At 45.2% G+C, this 25,812-nt stretch overlaps 1 protein-coding gene, 1 long non-coding RNA gene and 4 other non-coding genes across 11 annotated transcripts in view; all 6 read right to left on the reverse strand.

Annotated features, from left to right (window-relative positions):
- Positions 1-1,303: 1,303 nt before the first annotated feature.
- LOC132586098 (uncharacterized) lies at positions 1,304-10,296 on the reverse strand. The gene is made up of 5 exons (XR_009556347.1): positions 10,218-10,296; positions 8,174-8,258; positions 7,603-7,683; positions 4,937-5,086; positions 1,304-1,945 (listed from the first exon to the last, which is right to left on the reverse strand). It is a non-coding gene; the product is annotated as an uncharacterized LOC132586098 (long non-coding RNA).
- LOC132586564 (small nucleolar RNA SNORA73 family) lies at positions 2,761-2,967 on the reverse strand. Its single transcript, XR_009556371.1, has one exon. It is a non-coding gene; the product is annotated as a small nucleolar RNA SNORA73 family (small nucleolar RNA).
- On the reverse strand, positions 6,022-6,229 carry LOC132586563 (small nucleolar RNA SNORA73 family). Its single transcript, XR_009556370.1, has one exon. It is a non-coding gene; the product is annotated as a small nucleolar RNA SNORA73 family (small nucleolar RNA).
- LOC132586561 (small nucleolar RNA SNORA73 family) lies at positions 6,892-7,099 on the reverse strand. The gene has a single exon (XR_009556368.1). It is a non-coding gene; the product is annotated as a small nucleolar RNA SNORA73 family (small nucleolar RNA).
- Positions 7,762-7,969, reverse strand: LOC132586562 (small nucleolar RNA SNORA73 family). The gene has a single exon (XR_009556369.1). It is a non-coding gene; the product is annotated as a small nucleolar RNA SNORA73 family (small nucleolar RNA).
- Positions 10,297-12,287: 1,991 nt separating the features above from the next.
- PHACTR4 (phosphatase and actin regulator 4) overlaps positions 12,288-25,812 on the reverse strand; it is a 132,914-nt gene continuing 119,389 nt past the window's right edge. For all 6 annotated transcript variants that reach the window (XM_060257984.1, XM_060257986.1, XM_060257983.1 and 3 more), the window contains 7 exons: positions 25,296-25,513; positions 24,209-24,365; positions 22,703-22,758; positions 19,333-19,394; positions 18,749-18,886; positions 15,815-15,891; positions 12,288-14,342 (listed from right to left, as the gene is read on the reverse strand). In XM_060257984.1, the coding sequence (XP_060113967.1) occupies positions 14,327-14,342; positions 15,815-15,891; positions 18,749-18,886; positions 19,333-19,394; positions 22,703-22,758; positions 24,209-24,365; positions 25,296-25,513 (724 nt within the window). In that variant the 3' untranslated portion in view covers positions 12,288-14,326. The remainder of the gene's footprint in view (positions 14,343-15,814; positions 15,892-18,748; positions 18,887-19,332; positions 19,395-22,702; positions 22,759-24,208; positions 24,366-25,295; positions 25,514-25,812) is intronic.

The following is a 25,812-nucleotide window of genomic DNA, read 5'->3' on the forward strand; positions in this document are numbered from 1 at the left end:
TCTTGAGTTAGGTTCCAAAAAGGCACCTGATCAACCTTGAACATTGATCACCAGACCTATTGAGAGATCAGGGCTAAATTGCCATTTTGAAGCCAGGTAGTAATTGTGTCACTGGACATAGTTCACTCACAGAAGTCCTATGTATTCCCTTGAAATTATACCATCAAGCATAACCCTTGTTTCAGTTTGGTATTTTAGCAGTCTGGCTCATTCAGTGGCTTTTCCCATTTACAGAACAGGAAATCCAGTGTATGCACCACCCTTCATGCACAACTGGGAACTGAAGTTATTAAGTTATGAAAATCTTAATATGATGTGAACACTGGATTCAGCAGCAGGAGGGGGTGCTTCGATAGCAAAATAAAGGCTTTCAAATCTATATTCCAAGCCAGAACTATTCAGTGGTAAACCTTCTCCCCCACCCCTTCTTCCCACATAGCAAATGGAAGGGGGGGGAGAAAGAGTGTCTGCTACACAAACCTGGTTTAGAATTGCAGCTTATGGGCAAGAAATAAGCCCAAGTTTTTTTACATGCTTGAACTCGGGTCTCGCTACAAATTGTGGCAAAATCAAATATCCAAGAATGTCAGGCCTGCTCAAATCAAAAGGCCTCATTTTGCAATATCTCAATAGAGTTTAAGGGCAACTTTGTTGGATCATGACCTTTTACACAAAACCCATCAGAGCTTGGTGGTGGTGGAAAGTGCCATCGAGTCACAGTTGACTTCTGGCAACCTTGTAGGGTTTTCAAGGGATTAAATGTTCTGAGGTGGTTTCACCATTGCCTGCCTCTGCATCGCTCATACACATTAGAAAATGCTGGTTGCCCTACTGGCAACTAATAGATGGAAGCAGAAGCAATCCTACATTTCACTTGGTCCTTTATTCAGTAGCAAACCAAGAATACAAAATACCCAGCAATCCAATCTATTAAGCTGACACGAACAGCCAGCATGATGCAGCTGTTAGTGTTAGGACTAGGATCCCTGAGACCAAGGTTCAAACCCTCACTCCATCATGGGAACAAGTGACTCACAAAAGCTCATACCCTGCCACAATTTTTTCTAGTCTTTAAGGTGCTCCTGGACTGTTGCTCTTTTCTGCTGCTATAGACACACTAATATGCAGCTACCCATCTTGATCCATCTCCACCATGGAAGTTTAATAGGTGCTCTTGGGCCAGTGATTCTCTCAGGTTAACCTACCTCACAAGATTGTTGCGATAACATTGAAAAAGTGAGTTGATGCATGAAATAAATTGTAATAAAACAGCAGTACCTGCAGTCACCAGAGAAACCATCAATAAGACATATAAAAATAAAACTTTATTGTTATCCAACCAGGGACTGCAGAAGACAATAGTGAGTCAAAAGATGGGGGGGGGGGGGGGAATGGCTGAACATATAGCAGAAAGACCATGAAAACCCGCTTTATTTCAATCACACAAAATAGGTTTTTCAGCATCCAGCAGCCCAGGGCTTCATCCACAACCATCTTGGAATGTGAGCACACAATTCATCTTTGAAGCTGGGTCTCCAAATTTGTTATCAGCACCGCAAATGCTGGTCTTCATAACACCTTAAAAACTAAAAAGCTTACTGTGGTGTAAGCCTCTTTAATGGACACATGAAGCCAAGCAACACATTAAATGGGCTGCGACTGACAAAAGGATGATGCAATGAATGTTTCATCTGTTGCAACAAAAAAACCATGCAGTCTCTTCATACCCCGAAGACCATCATGGATACCTCTCTGAAATCTGTCATTCAAGTGTAGCTTTTCTTTTAAATACAGTTGCCGCCCCCAATCAATGCCAGCTTGCAATCATTTTGTTGGTGAATAGTTCTCTAGTTCTGTTGATGTGTAAACAAGTTTCTGTGATGCAGTATTTTTCATAAAAGCAGCCTTCCAAACAGCTTCCAGGAGGTTACTTCTTTTAAAGTATCTGACAGAGCAAAAAAGTAGAATATATTAGGATTTCCACCTTCATAACTGGAAAACTGTAGTCTGATTGGACCTCTACCCCTTTCTTTCAATCCAAACAGATCCCCAAAGGCAGCCTGCAAACAACAACAAAATGCCCAGAAAATCTACAACTAACAATAAAATGCATTTTCAGCACTTGGGAGAGGTATCCAGCCATTCTCTTTTGTTCCCTTAAAGCAAACTTTCTCTTCCCAATAGCAGATGCCCGTCAGGCCTGAGTGAGTGCATTAGTATTTTTCCTGATGTAAAAAAATCCAGGATCCCCCAGGGATTGAACCTGGGACCTTCTGCTTCCCAAGCAGATGCTCTACCACTGAGCCACCGTCCCTCCACTTATATGCAGAGGTCAAATATTCAAGGCCTCCTGCAAGTTCAAAACCTACCAAATCTATGGGCATTTAAAATGGTGGATGTGTAGTTCCCGTACTGCTGAGAGAGACTTCTAATGCACACTTCTCACCATTCAAGAGCCACACAAGTGGCAGCTCCAGCTTCCTAACTCTTTCCTAATTTCCCCTATCACACTCAGAAGGGACATCTTGCACTTTTAAAGGTTCAGCTGCTTTAGCTAGTACCTGGAACTTATTAAAAATGATCAATTAAAAATGAAAAAAAAAAACCAGACGCAAAGATAGATATGTAAAAAGTTTCTTGCAAATCAGTCTTGCTTTTCACACCAGGACAAATAAAGCTAGAAAAACCAAAAGCAAAGCTTTAAGTCTTTATCACACAGCAACTCTGCATGTTCTGAAACAGCTTCATAGTGACACTGTACAATGTCTCCTGCATGGTTTGTCTCCTCAATCACCGTCCAAACACTCAGAGAAGCAGTAGGAATATGCAAGCTGCAGACCCAAGGGGCCTGACTTGCTCTCAAGCAGCGTGGAATGGGACTCCATGTCACAGAGCACGAAGCCTTCGCTCCCTTACATCACACGGAAAGAGCTGAGAGAGCACAACTTCCCCAGATGTCCCCGTTGGATGAAAACACTGAATTGCAAGGATACTGCTGTTGCCTGAAAAGCTAATACCTGACCAGGGATGGGCAGCCCTCTTCAGTCTGTCACTCTGTTCTGGTAACACCCAGTGCCTAAAAGTTTTGTTTTTAATTAAAAAACAGATAAAGGTCTCCTCCCATATTCTCATGCAACAACTATGCCTTCAAGCTGCCACCTGCTGGCTGTTCCTCCACTTCAGATGGTGGATGTGGCACTAGCCAGAGCCTGGGCTTCTTCCATCTATGGACCATAGTCCTACAGAGGTGAGTTCAGCCCCCGCCCCCCCCCCCTGTTGGAGTGCTGCAACTTTACCATGACTTTTGAAGGCGTATGAAGAGCAGGCATTTATCAGGAGAGGAGAGTATTGGGGGTATTATTTTAACTGTCTTGAATCAGTAATGTTATAATTATTGCCTGTAAGCAACCTTGATCCAGGTGAGGTAAAAACAAAATATACCAGATTTGCTACACAGGCAAATCTCTTCCCTTGAAAACCCCATTAGGTATTGTTACACATGATTTGGCTCCATGGTTTATTTACTTAAATTACAGTCCCCCTTTATTGTACAAGCAAGAGCCCCATGGCGCAGAGTGGCAAAGCTGCAGTACTGCAGTCGGAGCCCTCTGCTCACAACCTGAGTTCGATTCCAGCGGGAAGCTGGTTCAGGTAGCCAGCTCAAGGTTGACTCAGCCTTCCATCCTTCTGAGGTCGGTAAAATAAGTACCCAAACTTGTTGCTGGGGGGAAAGTGTAATTGCCGGGGAAGGCAATGGCAAACCACCCCGTAAAAAGGTTTGCCATGAAAACTTTGTGAAAGCAGCGTCACCCCAGAGTCGGAAACGACTGGTGCTTGCACAGGGGACCTTTCCTTTCCTTTATCGTACAGCAAGGGGTTCACCATTATGGATCTTGTGTGCTTCTGCATAGTTGGGTAACTACAACAAAATCAAACATTTATGTTTCTTTTTGCCTTATAAGGGAGATTCCTGTGGAATATATGTTGAGTTTTTTTGTTTCATATTGTTTTCATCACATTGCTTTCTTATTTCAGTTATCCAGTTTGATTGCCTTGTTCACTATATATTGTCCTATTTTTATTGATTGTATCATATTGTGTCATAGTTTCTATTCTGTTATTAAATTATGTAACCTGCCTTAGCTGACCTGGATGGCCCAGGATAGCCTGATCTCGTCAGTCCTCAGAAGTTAAGCAGGGTCAGCCCCGGTCAGTACTTGGATGGGAGACCACCAAGGAAGTTCAGCATCACTAACCAAAAACAGGCAATGGCAAACTACCACCTATTACTGAATCTTGCCTTGAAAACCCTATGGGGGTCGCCATATGTTGGCAGTGACAGCACTTCCCACATCTAATTGGCCTTGCATCTCAGCAAAAAAGTGGACTATACATGAATAGACAGACTAAACCGTTGGCCAAATGTGGGCTGGTAGATGATTGCCTCAGCCATAACTAAATGTGTAGCTGAGGCATCCACCATCAAAAAAGCTACACTTGTGTTTCCAGACAAATTTCACCTTTAGAGCTCATGGTTTGGCAACAGTATCAACGGAAGGCACCCACAACCAGTGTTCTCTCTAAGCTGAGAATGTGAGCTAGCTCAGTTTTTTAGTCTCCACCTCAGATTTTTGTCTTAGCTCAGGGAAAATGGCCCCAGAGCAAACTAATCTATGCAGTAGCTCACAACTTTAATGCCATTAGCTCACAAAGTAATGAGCCTGCCTTTGGCGGGGGAGGGCGGGATATAAAAATAAACTTACCTTACCTTAAAGTAGAATTTTTTGCTCACACAACTCCACAACTTAGAGGGAGCACTGCTCACAAATCAGATACCAAACTGTCACAAACACCCAATACTGCAGAACAGATTCTGAGGTATTTAATATGCAGCAGCATATTAAAAAAAGAGAGACACAAGCCTGTCGGCAGGTACCTGGAGAACTGTAGTGGTTATGCCATCCAGAAGTCGGATCCTTCCGATAAAAGCATAGCTACAATGACAGTAATCAAGCCATCATTCAGGTTCCTGAATCAGAGCAGGATTTGGAGCTGGCAGGATGACATAGCAAGGGCATGGCACCAACTATAACAAACAGAAAGGGAAATGTGTGTTTAGGAATCAGGTCCCTTGAAAGCATTTACTTGAGAAAAAGGTTGAGGAAAGCTAGAGAGAGGGCACCCATTAGGAAGCACAAGCTCCCTCTTCCCCAACATGGCCACAACTATTCGCCCCCCCACCCCGAGTCCATTTGATTCTTCCCCAAAGCAAAGAAACAGACTTGCCTTTCCTCCACCTCACTGGAGCAAGAGCTGCTTCAGAAGAGCCCACTTCAGCCTGCAGTGAAACTCTCAGAAACAGTGGACTGTGGCACAGAGGGCATGCTTGGGTTGGAAAGCCCCAACCTTCTAATTTGAGTCCAGGAGCACCTCAGAGACTAGGAAGATCTTCAAAGTATAATTTTTCAAGAGTCAAAGCTCCCTTTGTCAGATGTGAGAAGGAATGGAGAACTTTGTCTTTTTAGCCCAGTCAGAGGGTGGGCGCTGTAAAGAATGTCTGTAAAGGATGCAAAGGTACAATGCGTGCACCCTTGTGTTCTGACTAGAATAAAGGCTCAGATCTCTGTTCCTAAGGGAACTTTGACTGGCAAAAGCTCATGCACTGAAAATCTTGTTGCTCCCCAAGGTGCTACTGGACTTGAATCTATTGGACCACAGACCAACGTGGCTACCCTCTGAAACTATATAACATTCTGTGTTCCACGCCAGCAGCCATTTTCTGGTGGCACCAAACGGCCTCCTTCAGAATTACAGAAGGGTCCAAAGGTTCTGCAAGATTGAGGACTTCCACTGAGGTTTTTTCCCCTGGGAGGTACTCCAAATGCAAACCACTTCACATTTTCATGTGCCCCCCACCCTGCCACAAATACCAAGATACCAAAGTAACCCTCAGCATCCAACACATTTACAATGGTTTGACCGCAAATGTACTGAGCATACACAAAACTTGATTGACCAGTAGTTTGTCTCCTGCATGGTTTGTCTCCTCAGTCACCGTCCGAAGACTCAGAGAAGCAGTAGGAATATGCAGGCTGCAGACCCAAGGGGCCCGACGTGCTCTCCAACAGCGTGGAATGGGACTCTACATCACAGAGCACGGAGCCCTATGCTCCCGTACGCCACACGGACAGAGCTATGGGAGAGTGAACTCCCCAGATGTCCCTGTTGGATAAAAATATGTTACTGGGCGAGTATGCCCTTCCAGGCTTTTTAACTGGGGTGCAGTAATCTAGTATTGTCTGTACTTTAGTACATAGGAGTTATTGCAACATGCTTCCTGGCAGACAATCTTGTCAAGACCTTGGGCAGTTCTGCAATTTTGAGAAAGAATATCAAGCGCTATTGCCAGATACCTGGGGACTGAGGCCTAATGAAAATGGTTGCTATGAGGAACATGGGAGCAATAACACATTGGGAAGTTCCACAGAATACTGAGTTTTTAAGATGAACGGTTTCAAACTGGTGCTTCCTACAATGCTCTCCTGGCCTCTTCTGAAGCACTTCCTGCTCCAGTGGGGTGGGGGAGACTAGGAATGGATCTCTAGAACAGAAGAAAACACTGGAGGGCACCATGTTAAAGATGACCACATTAAACCAAGCATGCTATTCTTGATGAAAGAACCTACACTGTAGGTGTCTATGGGGAAAAGGAAGAACTGCCCTCAAAAATACCTCGAGTTTTCAGAATGAAACAAACAGATGATTCAGGGGCGAAGGGTATCTTCATCAGCATGGAACAGGTTTTCATGGATACTGAGGAGAGAACAAACAGATGCAAGATGGACTCACACAACTTTCTAGAACACCAGGAACACAAACCGGACAACAAAGGAATGTTTCCTGCATGGTTTGTCTCCTCAGTCACCGTCCGAAGACTCAGAGAAGCAGTAGGAATATGCAGGCTGCAGACCCAAGGGGCCCGACGTGCTCTCCAACAGCGTGGAATGGGACTCTACATCACAGAGCACGGAGCCCTATGCTCCCGTACGCCACACGGACAGAGCTATGGGAGAGTGAACTCCCCAGATGTCCCTGTTGGATAAAAATATGTTACTGGGCGAGTATGCCCTTCCAGGCTTTTTAACTGGGGTGCAGTAATCTAGTATTGTCTGTACTTTAGTACATAGGAGTTATTGCAACATGCTTCCTGGCAGACAATCTTGTCAAGACCTTGGGCAGTTCTGCAATTTTGAGAAAGAATATCAAGCGCTATTGCCAGATACCTGGGGACTGAGGCCTAATGAAAATGGTTGCTATGAGGAACATGGGAGCAATAACACATTGGGAAGTTCCACAGAATACTGAGTTTTTAAGATGAACGGTTTCAAACTGGTGCTTCCTACAATGCTCTCCTGGCCTCTTCTGAAGCACTTCCTGCTCCAGTGGGGTGGGGGAGACTAGGAATGGATCTCTAGAACAGAAGAAAACACTGGAGGGCACCATGTTAAAGATGACCACATTAAACCAAGCATGCTATTCTTGATGAAAGAACCTACACTGTAGGTGTCTATGGGGAAAAGGAAGAACTGCCCTCAAAAATACCTCGAGTTTTCAGAATGAAACAAACAGATGATTCAGGGGCGAAGGGTATCTTCATCAGCATGGAACAGGTTTTCATGGATACTGAGGAGAGAACAAACAGATGCAAGATGGACTCACACAACTTTCTAGAACACCAGGAACACAAACCGGACAACAAAGGAATGTTTCCTGCATGGTTTGTCTCCTCAGTCACCCTCCGAAGACTCAGAGAAGCAGTAGGAATATGCAGGCTGCAGACCCAAGGGGCCCGACTTGCTCTCCAATGGTGTGGAATGGGACTCTACGTCACAGAGCACAAAGCCCTACGCTCCCGTACGCCACAAGGACAGAGCTGTGAGAGAGCAACCTCTCCAGATGTCCCCATTGGATGGACAGCTTTTATCCCCTTCTAAGGTAATGAGAAAAATGTAGGGCATTCTAGTTGGGGTTTTTTTTAATGAATCCCACACGGAGAATACAGAACAAAGCATATTTTGTTGTTCAGTTGCACAGTCAAGTCCGACTCTTTGCAACCCATGGACCAAGTCATGCCAGACCCTCCAAAGCATAGAAGTTACTTTTTTATGCATACCTTGAATTTTCAAAATGGGGCACATGTTCACCTGTGGGCACCTGACCTTTTTGAAAGCAGGCAGTGAGTTTTTTCAAGGCTCTGACTGTAAGAAGAGAGCAGAATATTAATTTAACACAACTACATAAAAGTACAAATGTACAACACAGACTGGCTCTAACCAGCATAGCACATGGACATGGCGAAGTCTGAAGGTCAATCTTTGCATGAACTATGACAAAGCCACAGAATACAGTGCGACAGCAGTTAGTGGACCAGGGAAACCCGTTCCATTCCCAAATTTCCAGGGATCTGGCAACCCTAGAAGCCCCCACTCACCCATGTGAGTATACTAGTCACTCCCTTTCAGCTCAACTTACATCACAGTGCTATTGCAAGGATGAAGAGGATAATGATGCACACAACCCTTGACTTCCCCAAAGAGCAGGACAATGCTGGAGAGGGGCTGTGGAAGAACCTCTGCTTTGCATGCAGATGGTCCCCGGTTCAATCCCCAGTATCTCCAAATAAAAGAACCAGGTAGTGGGTGATGTAAAAAACCTCTACAGCACTATTGCTATAAATCAAATAAAATGAAATTGCCAGTCTGAGGAAACAACACCGTCCCTGCTGGAGCAGTGGTCTGATTCATTATGAGGCAGCTTCATGTTCAGCATGCTACAGCAGGGCATCTCTCTATTCCATAAAACAGTGAATCTCCTTCTCATCCTAAAACAGAAGAATCTAAGTGTTGCATTCCCAAGTCTCACTTTAAAAGAACAGATATGCCACCTACCATTTAGTAACTCCTTTTCCCTATCCGAAGGTCTGCATAGAGCTACATGGAGCACCTCAACAAACAACCAAAGTAAAATGGTTGACGTCTGTATGCCAACAGGCATGATGCAAAGTTCATTTAGTTCAAATCTGGAAACTGCCTGACCTGTACTCCTGCCTCATTTGTATGGTCTGCTTTGCAAAAGACTGTGAGTTATTTCAGTAAGGAAGGTACTGTGCAATGTCCACACATTTCAGAGCCCGTACCTATAGTTGTCAGGAAAATATGATTTTTCACTGCACTCTATCTAACACTGGAGATAGAAGATAACAGATAAGAAAAATAATATAGGAATAAAAGACTGAAAGCAAGTACATATCCTGAATGCTCATTTCTTGTTTTTTCACTCCCACATCTAAATCCCATTGAACAATCTTAAGTATCCTACCTCCATAGAAATTTAGAGCACCATACATGACTGGCCACAGCATCACTTTGCCCTAACCACCACCCTATGAAACAGGTTTTAACAGTAGCCAGTGAACTTGATAGCTGAAAGGGAGATTTGAACCTAGATCCTAATCCAGTACATCACATACTGTAATGTAAGCAAATGCTATAAAGAAGCCTCAATTAACCCAAAAGAAACAGCAACTATCTGGCTCCCCTGACATGAAGCTTTCAAAGTGAGCATGGGCTGGTCACATTCTCTCAGCATCATCTGCTTCTAGTGTTGCCAAATCCCTGGAAATTTGGGTGTGGGTCTTGAGATGGGCAGGGTTTGGGGAAGGGAAGGACCACCGCAGAGTATAACGTGCCGCACAGCGGCCATTTTCTCGAGAGAAACTGATCCCTGTAGTGCAGAGATCAGTTGTAATTCCAGATCTCCAGACCCCACCTGGAGATTGGCAACTCTCGGTCCATCAAAGGACTGGGCTGAAAGGAGAACCCTGAGCAGAACAAATAGGTGGGGACAGCTCTCTTAACTTGAGAGAGTAAACAAGCGGCCCCGTTTTCCTTAGTGCAAGGGCCAGGGGATACATACAGCCTGGGAAAATCACAAGTGCAGTCCCGGCCCCGCCGCATCGTGCAAAAGCCGTTAAAAATGGTCCTCGTGAGCCACCGTAACAAAAGCACAAGCTGGTAGATTCCCACACTCCGCTCCACCAGCACCTATTTTTCAAATTCCCTGTACTCCCTCTCCCCCCACCCCCACGACTACTACGATTTTAACTGGCAGCGGCAGCCCCCATTTTCCCAACCACTTCTACTCCTCTCTGCTCTTACCTCAGCCCACCACGAGCTCGGAAAAGGCCGACCAACGTAAGACGTGGGTATATATTAAGGGCAAGGGATGACGGGAAAAGGCACTCGATTGGATCACCAGGCGCATGTGCAGAAGCGTTCGGCTGGAGGGGGGGGAGTAAAAGAGCTTGGAGAGTGGAGGAACGTCATATCTCATCCTCCATTAGCTACCGGCTAATAAGAGTAAATTGGTGGGGATCTTTCGTTGCGTTTGCTTGCAATTAATTTCCGCCTCCCCATTTTCTTCCATTTGCATTGCTTGCCATTAACTCTCCTCCCTTCGTTTGCTCACTAAATCAGCCTTTTCCTGGGCTGCTGGGACAGGACTGCAGGAGCTGGTGGGAGCTACCCAGGCGGGGACAGTCCATATCTAATAGTTCCCCAGGTAAAAAGTCCCTGGGGAAAAAAATCGTGTAAGAGGAAAAGGCAGCACGTTCTCCCTTCCCCTTACGTGTTTGACGCAATGCGATCAGTTCGACTTCCTCCGCTCTATATCATCTCTTTGCATGTAAGCCAGAAAGAACGAACAGCGGAGAATTCCTGTCCTCTCTGTCGTCGGTGAATTGGAACACTCGAACGGGACAGAGTAGCGTGGAATATCTACCAGAATGCTTAAATTTATTATGTCTTTCATTGACTTTTGTAAGGACTGCACTTATTCTTACTTTCCCAGATTGACTCCTAACCATGGATAAGTTCAGGCGATCGTAGAGCCATTCGCTCGATTTGCCTGATCTGTGTCTCGCATGAGACTTTGTGTATGGTATTAAACGCATGCAATTGAAGAGGCTGCCGAATAGGCTTCGACGCATGGACCATACTCTGCCACAGACAAATGTTGAAGGTGCTTGTAGATTTTTCTTTTATCAGGGGATGCCTGTCTCCTGTAAACAGAAAAAAGTATCATGGACCCTGTTCTATCAGTTTTTCTTTAGGGGAGAGGCGGCTTTTGACACAAAAGCAGATGGGGGGCAAACGGGTCTGTGCAACTACAGTAGAAAAAGCCACATGAGACTGCAGAAAACAAACCAGGCAAGACTGAGTGGGAAAACTGGTAACAATACAAGCTTGGTTTCATTGGGCAGGCAGGTAGCAGAACAAGCAGTTTCACCCAAGAAGAGACGGCTATTATATTTTATCTCACCAAGGAGCTCAGGGTGGTGTACATGTTGTAAAAGAACAGGCAGTTTTGCCCCGAGACATCTATTACTTTTTTAACCCACCGAGGAGCTCAGGATGGTATACGTTTCCCCTATTCATTTTACCCTAACAACAGCCTTCTGAGATGTGTTAAGCAGACAAGAGACTGCCCCAATGAACTTGATGGCTGAGTATGAATTCAGAATTAAGTCTTACCAGGCTGACTCTATGTAGTGTACCACAGTAATCAGCACTGGCAGACCTTCCAAGGCTTTTTTTTTTTGTGGTGGAGGTGGAAAGTGCTGTCAAGTCACAGCTGGCTTATGGCAATCCCATAGGAGCAGAGGTAGTTTGCCATTGCCTGCCTCTGCATACCAACCCTGGATTTCCTCTGTGCTTTTCCATCCAAATGCTAACCAGATGTTGCCCCCCTGGGACACCCTGGTCAGGATATGGCTTTTTTCTTGGTATTTGCAAATGTTTCCACTGAAAGCATCCTAATGTTTTCTATCCGCTATTGCATTTGGATGGGTGCAGAAAGTTCTTCCACATAAATACCTGCCTAATCTTGAAGCTATTAACAAAACTGCCATTTGGCCAACAAGAGAAAGGCCCTTGCTTCCTATGAACATTTGATGCTGGTTCATACGAACTCAAAGACCCTTGGTCTGCCAAGCTAACTGTTAGTCACACTGTTCAGCAGCAGTTCTCTTGAGTCTCCAAAAGAGAAGTATCCTTTCTTGGCATCTCTAGTCTTGTAACTTGGAGATGCCAGGGGCCAAGCCTGAAACTTCTGGCGTCTAAAGTACATGCTCTAATACTTCTGTGCCACCATCCTTCTCAAAAGCAGAATTTGTTGTAAACCGGCAAGAAACGTTAATGGGTTGGAGGGAACTAAAAAAAAGAGCAAGCTTTGTTCTAAAAAAAAAATTCCTAAAATAATTTTATTTCATAAAATTTTGTTGATAGGAAGACAGATATACAATGCAATGATTTCCTCTACGGAGATATTTTATACATCATGAAAGCCATTTGGATCCAGAGTGCACCAGCACCCAAGTGTTTTCTACACATGAGAGCCTCTCTCTCTTTCTCTGCACCTTGTTCTTAAGGATTATGATAGAGAGAAAAGGCAAGCCGCACTCCTCCACCCCATGGGAAATAGTCTCACAGTGATTTGCTGCTCAGAACCAGGAATAGTGTAGGAGAGGGAGAACAGAAAGAGGTTCAAAGATGAAGGAAGGTGGGAAAAGTCAGAGGCGTAACGACAGCACTTGGGGTTTCCAAGCCTTGGTCTCCAGTAAGGTAACTTAATCCAGCTAGGAGGCTAGGGCATGTGAATCTTTAAATATGAGATAAAGAGAATTGCATAGCAAAGAGAATTTCATCTGGTGGCAGCCTCTCTCATCCATGGGCAAGCTGGAAAACAACTACATAATTAAATCCCATCTGATGTGGCTACTGAAAGATTCAAGGAGGCCTGTCCCCTCTCTCACATTGGATGGTCCTGCTCCCCCCATGTGCCTGGCAGATGGGGGAATGAATGGCAATATAAGCACATCAAGGCCTCTTTTCTTAAAGCCATCCAGCTCAGGGTTGCGTGGGACATCTATAGCTGGGTGAGACAAGCTAGCAGTCAATACGGACTTGCGTCTACACCCATAACCATTGATAACGCAAGTGAAGTGAGAACAGGGAAGGTGGAAATATAGCCAGGAACCAGTGATTGAAACAGAACCATTAACTTTAAAACAGCCCCCATCCCAAGCCCCATGTTCATCAAGTCATCTCCCCCACACCCTTTGCCTTCCCATCCCTGCAGTGCCTCTGGGCATCATTTTGGGTCATTCCATAAAAGCTGTTTTTAAAAACAAAAAAAGAAGACGGGGTGCCCCATTTGCTTCTTGTCATTTTAAAAAGTCAGATTTTAAGCCCTTTTTCTGAAAAAAATAAACTTTAGAACCTTCAAATAAAATTCTGCTACAGGATTAAGAAAAGGCAAGTTTTACTCCGGTTTTGAAAAATCATTCTTTTAAAAAAAGAAGAAAAAGAGGAAGCTATGACTTAAAAAAATAATTACAGTATATTCCATGCCACTGCTTCCCCAAGGCAACTCATTTTAGGCTCCTGTTAAACAGGTGGAAGTATTATTTTTTTAAAAGTGAGGTTTCTTCACAGCAGGTTTGAAGAATGCTGTTTTTGCTGCCGGGGGGGGGGAGGGATTTTTTACAAGACTCAGTATGTGCCATTAAAAAAAACCCTATATAATTTCGCCATAGGACAACAGAAAAAATTGGTCAGTAGTGATTTTGCATATTAAGTACACCAAAAAACCCATAAAATAGTAATGTGTCAGCTTCCTGCTAGAATGGTACTGGGTTTTTGAGTTTCATTTGTACACAGCGAACACACAACACAAACATATGCATATATACACATACACAGTCCCAATTTGCTAGCTCCAGGTCTCTTGGTAAGAGCTCCAATCTTCTTTTGTCCTTGACAAAGCAGTTATTAAACAGTTTGCAGGACATATTTACAGTAGACAACGTAGCCAGAGAGTGCAGAACAGGAACTGAAGGGGGCACATTCCCTGTTCTTATGATGGAGCCACGCATGGCAAATCCAAGTCAGGAGGCTAATCTCGGACTGCAAGCAGTATTGCTGATTGTATGAGGTATAGTGTTTCGATGTTGATTCTGTTTTCCCGTTGTGATCTGATGGCACTTGAGACAAATTCCTTCCGGACGTTATGCTACTTCTGAAGAAGGTCCTAACCCTACACATACACACTTTCCATTCCCAGCAGAAAGTCAGCTCCTGGATATGTTATGACGGCAAATCTGGGGCAAACTTCAGGGTTCCTCCTCATTGGGATAACACAGCAAACACTGCAATCCTCTCCTCTTCTGATGGTATTGCTTTATTTAATTTTTTTAAAAAAACCACGTTCATGGCCGATGATACCTGCAGCAGAGGTGAAGAAAATCACAAGTTAGTATTTGGAAGCCCATAACAGAAACCCATACCATTAGGGCCTAAGTAGACCAGCAGCCAACACGGCCAATTACATTGTTTGTTTGTTCACATTTTTATTCCACCCTCCCCACCAGCGGGCTCAGGGTAGATCACGAAGGAAAGTTTCATGAAGAGTTCTGATACAGGAACACAAGAATCTGCCTTATATCAGGTTACACAACTGGCCTTTTAAGGTCAGTGTTGCCTACTCAGACTGGCAGCAGCTCTCCAGGGTCTCAGGCTAAGAGTTTTTAAGATCGCCTACTACCCCGCTTGGCCTCAGTTGACTTTACAATGCAAGCAACACCTTAAATTTAATCTCCAGAGTCTTCTGTCATTTCAGCCTGAAAAAGGATTGATAAGTCTTGCTTGGTTTTAGAAAGACCATTTTTGGGACTTTATTGTCTCCCATGCAGAGAAACACATTTAGTGCCTCTTGCTAGGTGAAAGTCTGGTGCAACCGGACAAAAAACCATCCTTTTGAATCTGCCCATTACTTAATACACAATACTGGCTAAAACAGGACTCAGTATTATGGCCCAAGGGCACTCTTCCTCCAAGCCTTTTTCATACTTTTTTGTAACATGCAGCATGATGAAGAGTTCTGGGGAATTCAAAAGTTTGCACGCTCTTCTGTGCCTCACAGATGGTCCTAATAAACATATTATGTGAACTGTGCTCTTGGTTTTGGATTTGACCAGCTGGGTGTGTAAAGTGCTGTCAAGTCACAAGTGACGTGGTAACCCATACGGCTTTCAAGGCAAGATGCAGTGAGAGGTGGTAGTCTGCCATTGCCTGCCTCTGCACAGTGACCCTGGATTTCCTTGTTGGTCTTCCATCCAAGTACTAACCAGGACTGACCTTGCTTAGCTTCCGAGGTCTGATAAGATCAAGCTAAGCTGGGCCATTCAAAACAAAGGCTGAGTCCAGTGGCACCTTTAAGACCAACAAAGTTAATTCTGGGTATAAACTTTTGTGCACATGCAACATTCAAGTCAGGACTATTGCAAAAAGATATGGTAGTTTTACACACAAACATCTGGTTCATATTGCACTATAGTACTCCATGTAAGATTATTATATTCCAGTGGGTTATTATTTTACATTTCTGCCATTTGTATATTTTAAGAGGCACAGACCTTGCCTTAGGGTCCCCCCCCCATTTTTTGGAGGACAGCATTCTCTTTTAATGCAGAGCTCTTCAAGGTGAGTTATTTCAGAAAGTGAGACTTGCATGGCCGAGAGACAGAGATGTGTGGATGGCTCTTGCCACAGGCCAGAAATCCACACAAGTGGGCTGTTTCTCTACCCCAGCACAGCCACCACACACTGAAAAACTAAAGTGTATCAAGGAGAACTCTGGGGAACACTATAAGGCATGGTGGGAATGCAACCAACGTGTTAATAGGGCTCTCACGCACCGAGTGAATTGCTTGCTCTCTTCATGGACTTCCATTTCAGAGCTTTTGAATTCGTTCAGCTCTTTCCGGATAGCGGCCTGCAAGGGGAGGTGGGGAGGAAGGAAGGAAGAGGTATCATATCAAATTCAGCTATCACCAAGGTTAATTCAATTCCACTCCCCCAACTTCTTTCATAAATTGCTATCAAAGCCCTATTGGAAACAGGTGCTCTGGCCAGTCTTTTCTGCCTGAGTGCCACTTTATGCAAGACAAGAACAGCCCTCCCCCCCCCTGGCCATTGTGCTGCATTTCCTCTTCAGGCACTCTCTGATCAGCAGCCAGAATCAGAAACATGAAAAGAAAGAATCTGGTCTGGAGCCCAGAAAGGCCCCTGCGCAGGGTAGGAGGGAAGCTGCAGGCCAGCTTCCTTATTTACGGTGCACATTATTTTCATTTACTTTCTCACTTGTATTTGTCTATATTTGCTTATCACAATTATGTTTCGTAATTTTTATCAGTAACAGTGCCTTCTTAGGCCCCTTTAAGTCTATTGATGTCCATAGGCTTAGAAGAGTGTTAACTCTGCTCAGGATGACTATATATATATAAAGGTAAAGGTAGTCCCCTGGGCAAGCACCAGTTGTTTCTGACTCTGGGGTGACGTTTTCACAACATTTTCATGGCAGACTTTTTACGGGGTGGTTTGCCACTGCCTTCCCCAGTCATTTGCACTCCCCCCCCCCCAGCAAGCTGGGTACTCATTTTACCAACCTTGGAAGGATGGAAGGCTGAGTCAACCTTGAGCTGGCTACTTGAATCCAGCTTCTGCCAGGATCAAACTCAAGTCATAAGCAGAGCTTGGACTGCAGTACTGCAGCTTACCACTCTGCGCCACGGGGCTCCACTCACAAGGACTTGCAAGAAGCATCTCATCTCTTGTGGGAACTCACAAGGACTTGCAGGAGGCATCTCATTTCCTCCTCCCCCACTATTTCCTCCCTCCCTTTGCTGAAAGCCCCCATAGTCTCTCCCCTTTTGTACAATACAAACAGCCTGCCCCCCATGCAGATGATAAAAGCCACTGAATCAAGTCCTCTACAAACATGGTAAGGAGCCTCCATTCAGTAGATTCTGCAGGCATGCAAAAAAAAAATGACACTGTATATTATTTAAAAGGAAAAAGAAAATTTAAAAGCCAGCCAGTGTGGACTAAGCACGCTCCGGGAGGGGCTAAATATCAATTTAACAGGATGGTGGGGTAGGAGAATCAACCTGTTTCAACCCCCTGATTGCTTAAGAGAATTCTGAAGGAGTATGATGGGATCTCTAAATTGCTCCCCCGCCCCTGCTCTGCCATTCCTTACATCCTGTCACTGGCCTGTAAACCATCATTCAGCAAAGTTCAAAGCCTTCCTCCCGCCTAAGAAGACATCTTCCACTTTAGTGGCTCTTCCTTAACTCTCGAGGGCATGGCCACAAGTCAGTGGCAGAGCATCTGCTTGGCATGTATAAAGTTTCTGGTATAATTCCTGGCATCTCCATTTAAAAGGATCAGATTGTAGGTGATGTGAAAGACCTCAATCTGAGACCCTGGAGGCCAGCTGCCAGTCAGAGTAGACAATGTGAACCTTGATAGCCCAATGATCAGACTGAGTATAAGGCAGCCACATGTGTTCATTAATTTAGGGGAAGGGATGCAGCTCACTGGTAGAGCATCTATTTGGCATGCAGAAGGTTCCAGGTTCAATTCCCAGCATATCCAGTTAAAGGGACTGACCTGTAGTGATGTAAAAGACCTCCACTTGAGAACCTGAAGAGCTGCTGCCAGTCAGAGTAACCATGACTGACCCTTGATAGATCAAGGGTTTGACTCAACAGAAGGCAACTTCATGTGTTCCTCTAGCAAAAGAGCCACTTAAGTTGGAGGAAGGTGTAACAATGTGCTGAGTGCAGGATACAGGCTGCTCTATCTAATGGAAAAGGAAAGGTCCCCTGTGCAAGCGCCAGTCGTTTCCGACTCTGGGGTGACATTGCTTTCACAACATTTTCACAGCAAACTTTTTACAGGGTGGTTTGCCATTGCCTTCCCCAGTCTTTTACACTTTCCCCCCAGCAAGCTGGGTGCTCATTTTACTGACCTCGGAAGGATGGAAGACTGAGTCAACCTTGGGCCGGCTACCTGAATCCAGCTTCCGCTGGAATTGAACTCAGGTTGTGAGCAGAGAGTTCAGGCCACAGTACTGCAGTACTGCTGCTTTACCATTCTGCACCACGGGGCCGCTCTAATGGGTTGCTCCCAAATGCAGGAAAAACAGGCCTCACCTACAGGCAAGGTTAAACTTGGAATGGGACTTCTAAATTGCCCTTCTTTGTGGGTCCCCAACTGATGCATATGCCCATCTGTTATCCTCCATTCGTGATTCCTGCACACTTTGTGACACTTAAACCTTTTTGTTTTTGCACAGGAAGTGTCCACAACACAAGGGTGATAGACTACATCAGTTTGGTGTAGTGGTTAAGTACACAAGCTCTTATCTGGGATAACCGAGTTTGATTCCCCACTCCTCCACTTGCAGCTGCTGGAATGGTCTTGGGTCAGCCATAACTCTTGTAGAAGTTGTCCTTGAAAGGGCAGCTGTTGTAAGAGCTCTCTCAGCCCCACCCACCTCACAGGGTGTCTGTTGTGGGGGAAGGAGATAAAGGCGACTGTAAGTCACTCAGATTCTGATTGAGAGAGAAGGGCGGGGTATAAATCTGCGGTCTTCTTCTTCTCTTTGCACTCCCATCCAAGTACTAACCAAGACCAACTCTTCTGATGAGATCAGGCTAGCCTGGGCCATCCAGGTCAGTCATTGGACTTCCATACCTACATACCTTCCATACCTACATACCTTCCATACCTACAGGCAACACTCTGACTTTAAAGAGTGCACTCTCCAAAGAGTGTTTCCTCACCTTGTCAGCAGGTGTTAATTTCGTCCAGGGCTTGTCAGCTCGCCTGTCGTAGTCCTGAGCATCCGTTACTTCAACGTACTCATTGAACCTCAGGATCTTCCTTGCCTGCAGTTCAGCCACTGTGGGCCTTTGGCTAAGCTACAAAAAAGGCATAGAGAAGGTTGTTCTTGTGTCCCTTCAGCAGCCCCTTCCCCTTTTTTAAATGTGATCACAACAGCTATGAGAATTCCTGTGTTGCTCTGCTCGATTATTCCGCTTTCCCAATTGGTGGGACAGCTAGGAGGGGAAGAACACACCCATATTCCCATATAGACTTCACCACCACTTTACACTGAGAAATAAGCCTGCAAAATGAATTTGGTTTTTCTTCAGTTCCTTGGTTAAGCATAGCATTCTCCACCCCCCACCCCCACAATGCTCAGCGCTACAACCACATGCCAAAGTCAATGCCACCTGATGCCTGGATTGACCCCCAGAACAAATCTTATGGAATTCCCATCCTCACATATTAGAATGCTTCAGTGAGCCAACTCCCAAAGAGTCACTCTGGCAAATATTAATAAAAGCGTGCAGAGTTCCACTACCTTTCTGGTGAGCCTCCGTTTGATTTCCCGCTTTTCTGCCTGCCGGTCAGCCTCATTTTTTGCTGTCGGGAAGAATGTTTTGATGAAGTTTGGAACAAGCCCTTTGTCTCAGCAGCACAAGTTGAATGTGAATTAATAACACAGCCAAGCAGTAAAGGGAAAGGGGGTTCTACAACACTAGATTAAAGAAGCTGGGGCCACATTTCCACTATGTGTTTGTGCATACAGATAGACAGGAAAGAAGATGAAGGCAGGAAGGAAAAGGTGATGGAAAGAAGGACAGTATTATGCAAGTGGAGCTCTGTGTGGATATACTTTATCAGGGAGACTCCACAACAGATATGTGAGAGGCCATGCAATTGACAGTGCTACCTGTAAAACAAAGCACTGTTGCTCCATGCCTCAAGAGCCACATATAGCTCATAGACATGCTACCTGTGGCTATCCTGAGCACCATTCCCCAGTGTGGCACCTGCTCCATGTTTCAGCTAAGTGGGTAAGTTCCTTGCCCAGTGGGGCTTGGGGTTGGCAGGGGGTTTCCACAAGAAAACAGCCACTGCCATAAAGACATATGAACTACAAGCCTTACATAAATAAAATGTGGCTCTTTAGGTTCATGGTAATTTTGAACGTGGCTATCCCTGAGCTATGGAGGGAATCCCACTGAGGTAAAATATGTCCTACATGGGGCTCAAAATTCATTGTTGATCTTCTACTCCTATATGGAGGGTGTTTTGGTCAAGACATGGCCCCATGGTTGATCTCATTTCAGACCATTCTTCTCAGGTTGAAATCATTTATTAAGGATGAGGGATAAACCAAACCTTGCAAGGGGAGATTCATAGCCCACTAAATTCTTTTTAGGGTTACCACTTTATCAGGATGGCCTGAAAACTTCAGAACATGGCAGGAGCCTCAAATTACTGATTGCCCACCAGATTCTATTTCTTCTTTACTGTGAAGAACTTACATTAGCTGGCAGCTTGTTTCTGGGTCTAGCAGAAGATGCCTTATTGTTGACCTTTAAAACCCAAAATGGCTTGGGCCCCACCCACTCAACATCTCCTCCTTCATGAATGTCCCCCTTCTTTTTGACCTTCTGGGGAAGGCCCCGTTACGTTTGCTGCATGCCTCCCTTCTGGCTAACATGCAGGGAGTTTTCCCTTGCACCAGCACCACAGATGCACAAACACCTTCCTTAGGTGGTTTCTTTGTGACCTCAGCACTTGCTGAAGATCAACAGAACAACCCTGCTGGATCAGGCCAGTGGTCTCTCTAGTCCAGCACTATGTTTCAGAAGGGGCAACAAACAGGACATAAACCAAGGTCCTCCCCCCCGCCCCGATGTTGCCTCCTGACATTGGTATTCAGAGGAAAGGAAAGTATTTGGAATGACAGTGCTTCTGCATTGTTTGTGTAGTAGGACAGGCCACTTCTTTATGATCTGGGCACTTTTAGGAAGATAGTAAAGGAAGTATTTAGAACAGCAGAGTTCTTGTATTTGTATGCACAGCGGGGTGGCTGGCCTAGCCCTAGATGCAAAAAGATGATGCTCTACATTCCCCTTTATGCTCCCCTCCATCTTCCTCAACATCTGGAGCTCTTGGCTTTTCTCTCCTCCTCTCTCAAATGCAGAGAACTCTTTTAACCCAGCACCTGTACAAGACCAGAAGCATTCTTTCTCCCAGACCCAGAAATCAACAGATGTCTTTAGTTCTCATATTTAATTCTTCCAACAATGGCAAGACCTGCACTCAGCCAATCCAGCAGGACCAGATCTGCATGTTTTTTTGAGGGGGGGGGGGCAAAATTAAAAAATGACACCTCCTTATGGACCCATTCTGTCTTATGGTCCCATAGAATACAATGGACTCCATGCCCAATTTGGCATCCCCCCTCCGTTGGCAGCCGGGGCAAGCGCCCCCCTTTGCCCACCCCCCACCCCCAGATCTGGCCCTGCAATCCAGATACCAATGAGTTGTAGTCACTAAAGAGTCTGAATAAGAGACAGGATTTGCAGGCTCTAATCCCCAGCCCACCATGAAGCTCACCTGGGCCAGTCACACCCTGTTGGTCTACTCTAACGTACAGGAGAAAAAAGCAGCAGATTCCAGTGACATCATGAAGGCTAGCAAATTTTATTACAGTTTAAGCATAAGCTGGAATTAATTTTGTTGGTTCATAAGGTGCTGCTGGAACCCTTATTTTATTTTTGTTGCTGCAGCCTAACAGGGCTACCCATCTGGAATTGCCTCACAGGGTCACTGTGAGAGTGAAATGGGCAAGGAGAAAACTGTGTACAGCATCCTAAAAGCTCCTTGAAGGAAAGTCCAGATAAAAATGCTCAAAATTTAATGAGTTTGTTTTTTCCTTCACTTATACCTCATCTTTCGCTCCAATGGGGGCCCAAAACAGCTCACATTGTTCCTCCATGTTATCCTATCAACCCCCCGTTGAGGTAGTTAGGTTGAGTGTAACCTAACTTAGATTACACGGTGAGCTTCCATGGCAGAATGGGAATCTGAACCTGGATTTCCCAGATCCTAATCTGAAACCACTACATCATACTGCCTCTCATCCCAGGCCTATCTTGATTTTTCATCCACCCCCTTTCCCTGTTTTTGCAAACCATTGTACTCCTAACAAATGATCCCTCTTTCCCTTACTTCCCAATCAGAAGAAATAAGTGATATCATAAAGCGGGGAGGGGGGGGGTGGATCCTTTCTAAAAAAATGAGAACTCCTGCCTGATTCGCACCAACATGAAAAATACTTCTGTCCTCATGTGGCAAGCCCTACATCATTCATTAGTTGCAATCTAGGCCACCTACAGCAGCCCTTCAGCTTGCTGGGAACTTAATGAAACTTTCCAATGCAAGGAAGAGGCAGGGCAGCAAGAATGCTGCGTGGCAGGTATAGCCAGTGGAGTCTCTACTCTGTGTTTGTGGGACAGCAGCCAAAGACAATGCCTTGAAGCCAGGTGGCAGAAAGCAGCATCAAGTCACAGCTGGGTTCTGGTGACCCCGTAGGGTTTCCAAGGCAAGAGACAAACAGAGCTTCTTTGCCATTGCCTGCCTCTACATAATGACCCTGGACCTTCTTGGTGGTCTCCCATCCAACTACTAACCAGGGGTGATCATGCTTAGCTTGCAAGATCAAGCTAGTCTGGAGCACTACTACATATAACAGGGGTGGGCCAACGGTAGCTCTCCAGAAGTTTTTTGCCTACAACTCCCATCAGTCCCAGCCATTGGTCATGCTGGCTGGGGCTGATGGGAGTTGTAGGCAAAAACATCTGGTGAGCTACCGTTGGCCACCCCTGACATATAAGATGAAGGAAACAGCAGTTAGCCAATTGGCTCTCACTTACGCTGAAGGATGTTCCTTTGCTCCAGCTCTTCTGCTGTTGGTCTTTGACTTAACCGCCTAATTTAAGAAAGAGAATCACAAATGCAACATTTTAGGGCAAACAGAAAGAGTGACCAGTAACCTAGCATCCCTTTCTCTGGCTCTGTACTATTAACACAACAGACCGCAATGCACTGGACTTTGTCACTGTTGCAAAAGCGCGTTCCGCCAGGGGAAGGAGCTTCTCCCACCCTCAATGCCCTTCTAAGAGTCTTGGCAAGGGAAGGTTCCGTCTGCTGGAGGAAAGTGCTTCCACTGGCAGAAAAGGACTCCAGGAACCAGCCCATTGAACAGGAGATAACATAAACATGCCTGCACTGGATTTCTGTCCCACGATGTCTCAGAAACAATTAATACATTCTGGTGGTGGTGGAAAGTGCCGCCAAGCAGCAGCCGTAAGGTATTGCAACCCCGTAGGGTTTTCAAGGCAAGAGAAATGCAGAGGTGGTTTGCTATTGCCTGCCCCCACACAGCAACCCTGAAGTGCCTTGGTGGTCCTCCCATCTCAGTACTAAGCATGGTCAACCCTGCTTAGCTTCTGAGATCTGACGAGATCAGGCTAGCCTAGACCACCAAAGTCAAGGTACTCTACTCCAGCTGATGCTGCTCATTAAGATTCAGTTTCCAGAATCTGTTGTTTATGGAAGTGAGCACCATGTTAAAGAACCACTACCTCCATTGGGAAAGTTCCAGAAAAATGAAACTTTTGCAGGAAACTTACAAATAGACCTCTCCACACATACTGTGGAAACCGAAGATGGGAGTTCTTCCCAAATAATCCATTTGTGAGTAAGGGTCCAGCAAGCTGTTCAATAAAGTAAGTTGGGGTGGTGATTTTCAAACAGATTTCAGTAGGAGGATGCGGGCACAAGCCTTCTTGTGGGGGGGGGGGGGGACAAATGCCCCAGGCTTGCCAACTTGATCTAGACTGGGGCATTTCTAGCAAGTAATTTCGGTATGGATTGGGTGAAATGCTTGAGCTCAAGTGTTTTGAAGCAAGGAAGGAGCTCTGGCTCCTCCGTGACCCAGAAACAAACTTGTCAGAGTTCACTTTGGCTGAGCAGAGATTAACGAGGTAGAAGCAAGATGTTTCAGAGGTCCATTTCTTATGTACCAGCACCTATTTCGCCCCTTCAGCCCTAGAAACTGCAGAGGTTTTTTTTTTAACCCACATGGGGAAAGATTAGTTAAAATGTATTTTCAAATAATTGTGCCAGTGCTTCTGATCCTTGCAGGGCAGATATATCATATGCCATAGATTACTTCAGTCTCCAAAAATCAGTCCTGTGAACTAACTAGGACCAGAAGATAACCACAGCAGGCTTTGCAGTGGTGTCAGTACAGTATCTGAGCTAAGTGCAGTGACATCCTTCAGAAAGGGTACCCACATCTTCCCAAGACATACCACAGTCTCCCCCACGCCACACACACACACAAAAACACTCATACTTTCTTCTGCCCAACATACCTGATCAACGTCGTCCCAATCTGTTGTCGGATTTCATTCCACTCCTCTTTGGTCTTCCGAGGAAAAGTGTTCCCTTCTTGGAATTCCTGCCGTGGAGCCATGTTGCCGAGTTTCATGGCAAGGGTATCTTTTCTCTTGACCTTGTTGGCTAGTGCACCTGCAAAGGGAGAGGGAGGGAATATTTATCACTAATCCATCAAGACTGATGCCCCTCCACATCTATTCCAACCCTTTCAGTCTTTCGTTACCATTGTACGTATAGGACATGGAATTAAAGGGATTGCCACAGTTGCAAAGTCTCCAATGTGGAACAGGCATTGAGATAGGCTGCCCTTCTGATTCCGGATGACCCTTGTGACTTTTCATCTCCATGAGACATGCAGTCCCTGATGCAATATCATGTACAGTTCTACATACCCCCATCTCGCAAAGTGCAGTGACATTCTTCACTGAGCTAAGTGAAAGGAAAGGTGTGGGGGAGGTGTCAGTCAAAACAAATAAGGGGTTGGAGCACCTTCTCTTTGAAGACAGCCTGTAGACTTAGCTTATGGGGATAGGGGCTTATGGGTGACGAGTTTTATAAACTTTTGAACAGTATGGTTAAAATCAAGAGGAGAGTGATAGCTTTATCTTTTCTCTTTGATAAAACTTGAACTCAGTAGATCCAAAAAAACTGGGAGACCCAGATTAGAATGCACACTGTACTATAGCAATTGGATGTATGACCATGGGGCCTGCACACACCCTCAGCATAACCTACTTCATGTCATCCATGGAGGCAGAGGAAGAGCACACCCCTTCTGGACCAAGCCTTTACCAAGAACCCCTCAAAAGAGCCTGACTATTAAATTGCATATTGTTTTATATATTGCAAGCTGCTTTCAGATCTGATTTTTGGCTCAAAAGCAAAACACAGAAGTAGCCAGGCAAGGACACTGGCTTTTCAGCCCTGATCGTGGGCTTCTTGGGGTCAACTGGAAGGCCACTGTGAGAAACAGGCTACTGGACCAGAGGGACCGTAAGTCTCATCCAGCAGAGACCCTCCTATGTTCTTGTGGATTTTATGCCCATTATGAGAGTCTCTTACTGTTATGGCTTTCGTCATCGTCATCTTCCTCTGAGTCCTCCTTGTACAGGACAGGTCCCTCGGAGTCCGAGTCACTGGGCCCCTCTTCTTCATCCTGCACTGTCTGCAGCACTAGCCTTGGAATGACCGTGACTGTGGGGTCTTCCCCAATGTAAACGTGGGAACTGGAATGGTGCTCGTCTTCTTGGACGTCCTCCGCCTCGTCATCATCATCTGGACTGTTGAAACAGCAAAAGTTACAAAAAGACTTTAAGGATTTGTATGCCCTTCTTTTACATTGTTTTTGTGAGTCCCAGCTGGTGAACTATAAAGGAAATCAATACAAAAATTAATGAGAAGGGTTTAAAAATCCCCTAAGATTGCACAAGTACTTGTGGAAAGCCAAGCCATAGCGGGGTCTGATATGGTCAACAACAGCAACCAAGCTAGATTTTTTGTTTGGTTTTAAATTGGAGGCTACATTATGGATACTGATCTTGTACTGATCTTGTAAAGAATCACTGCCAGACTAAACAAT

Source organism: Heteronotia binoei, chromosome 17 (assembly GCF_032191835.1).
Source record: "Heteronotia binoei isolate CCM8104 ecotype False Entrance Well chromosome 17, APGP_CSIRO_Hbin_v1, whole genome shotgun sequence".
NCBI lineage: Eukaryota > Metazoa > Chordata > Lepidosauria > Squamata > Gekkonidae > Heteronotia > Heteronotia binoei.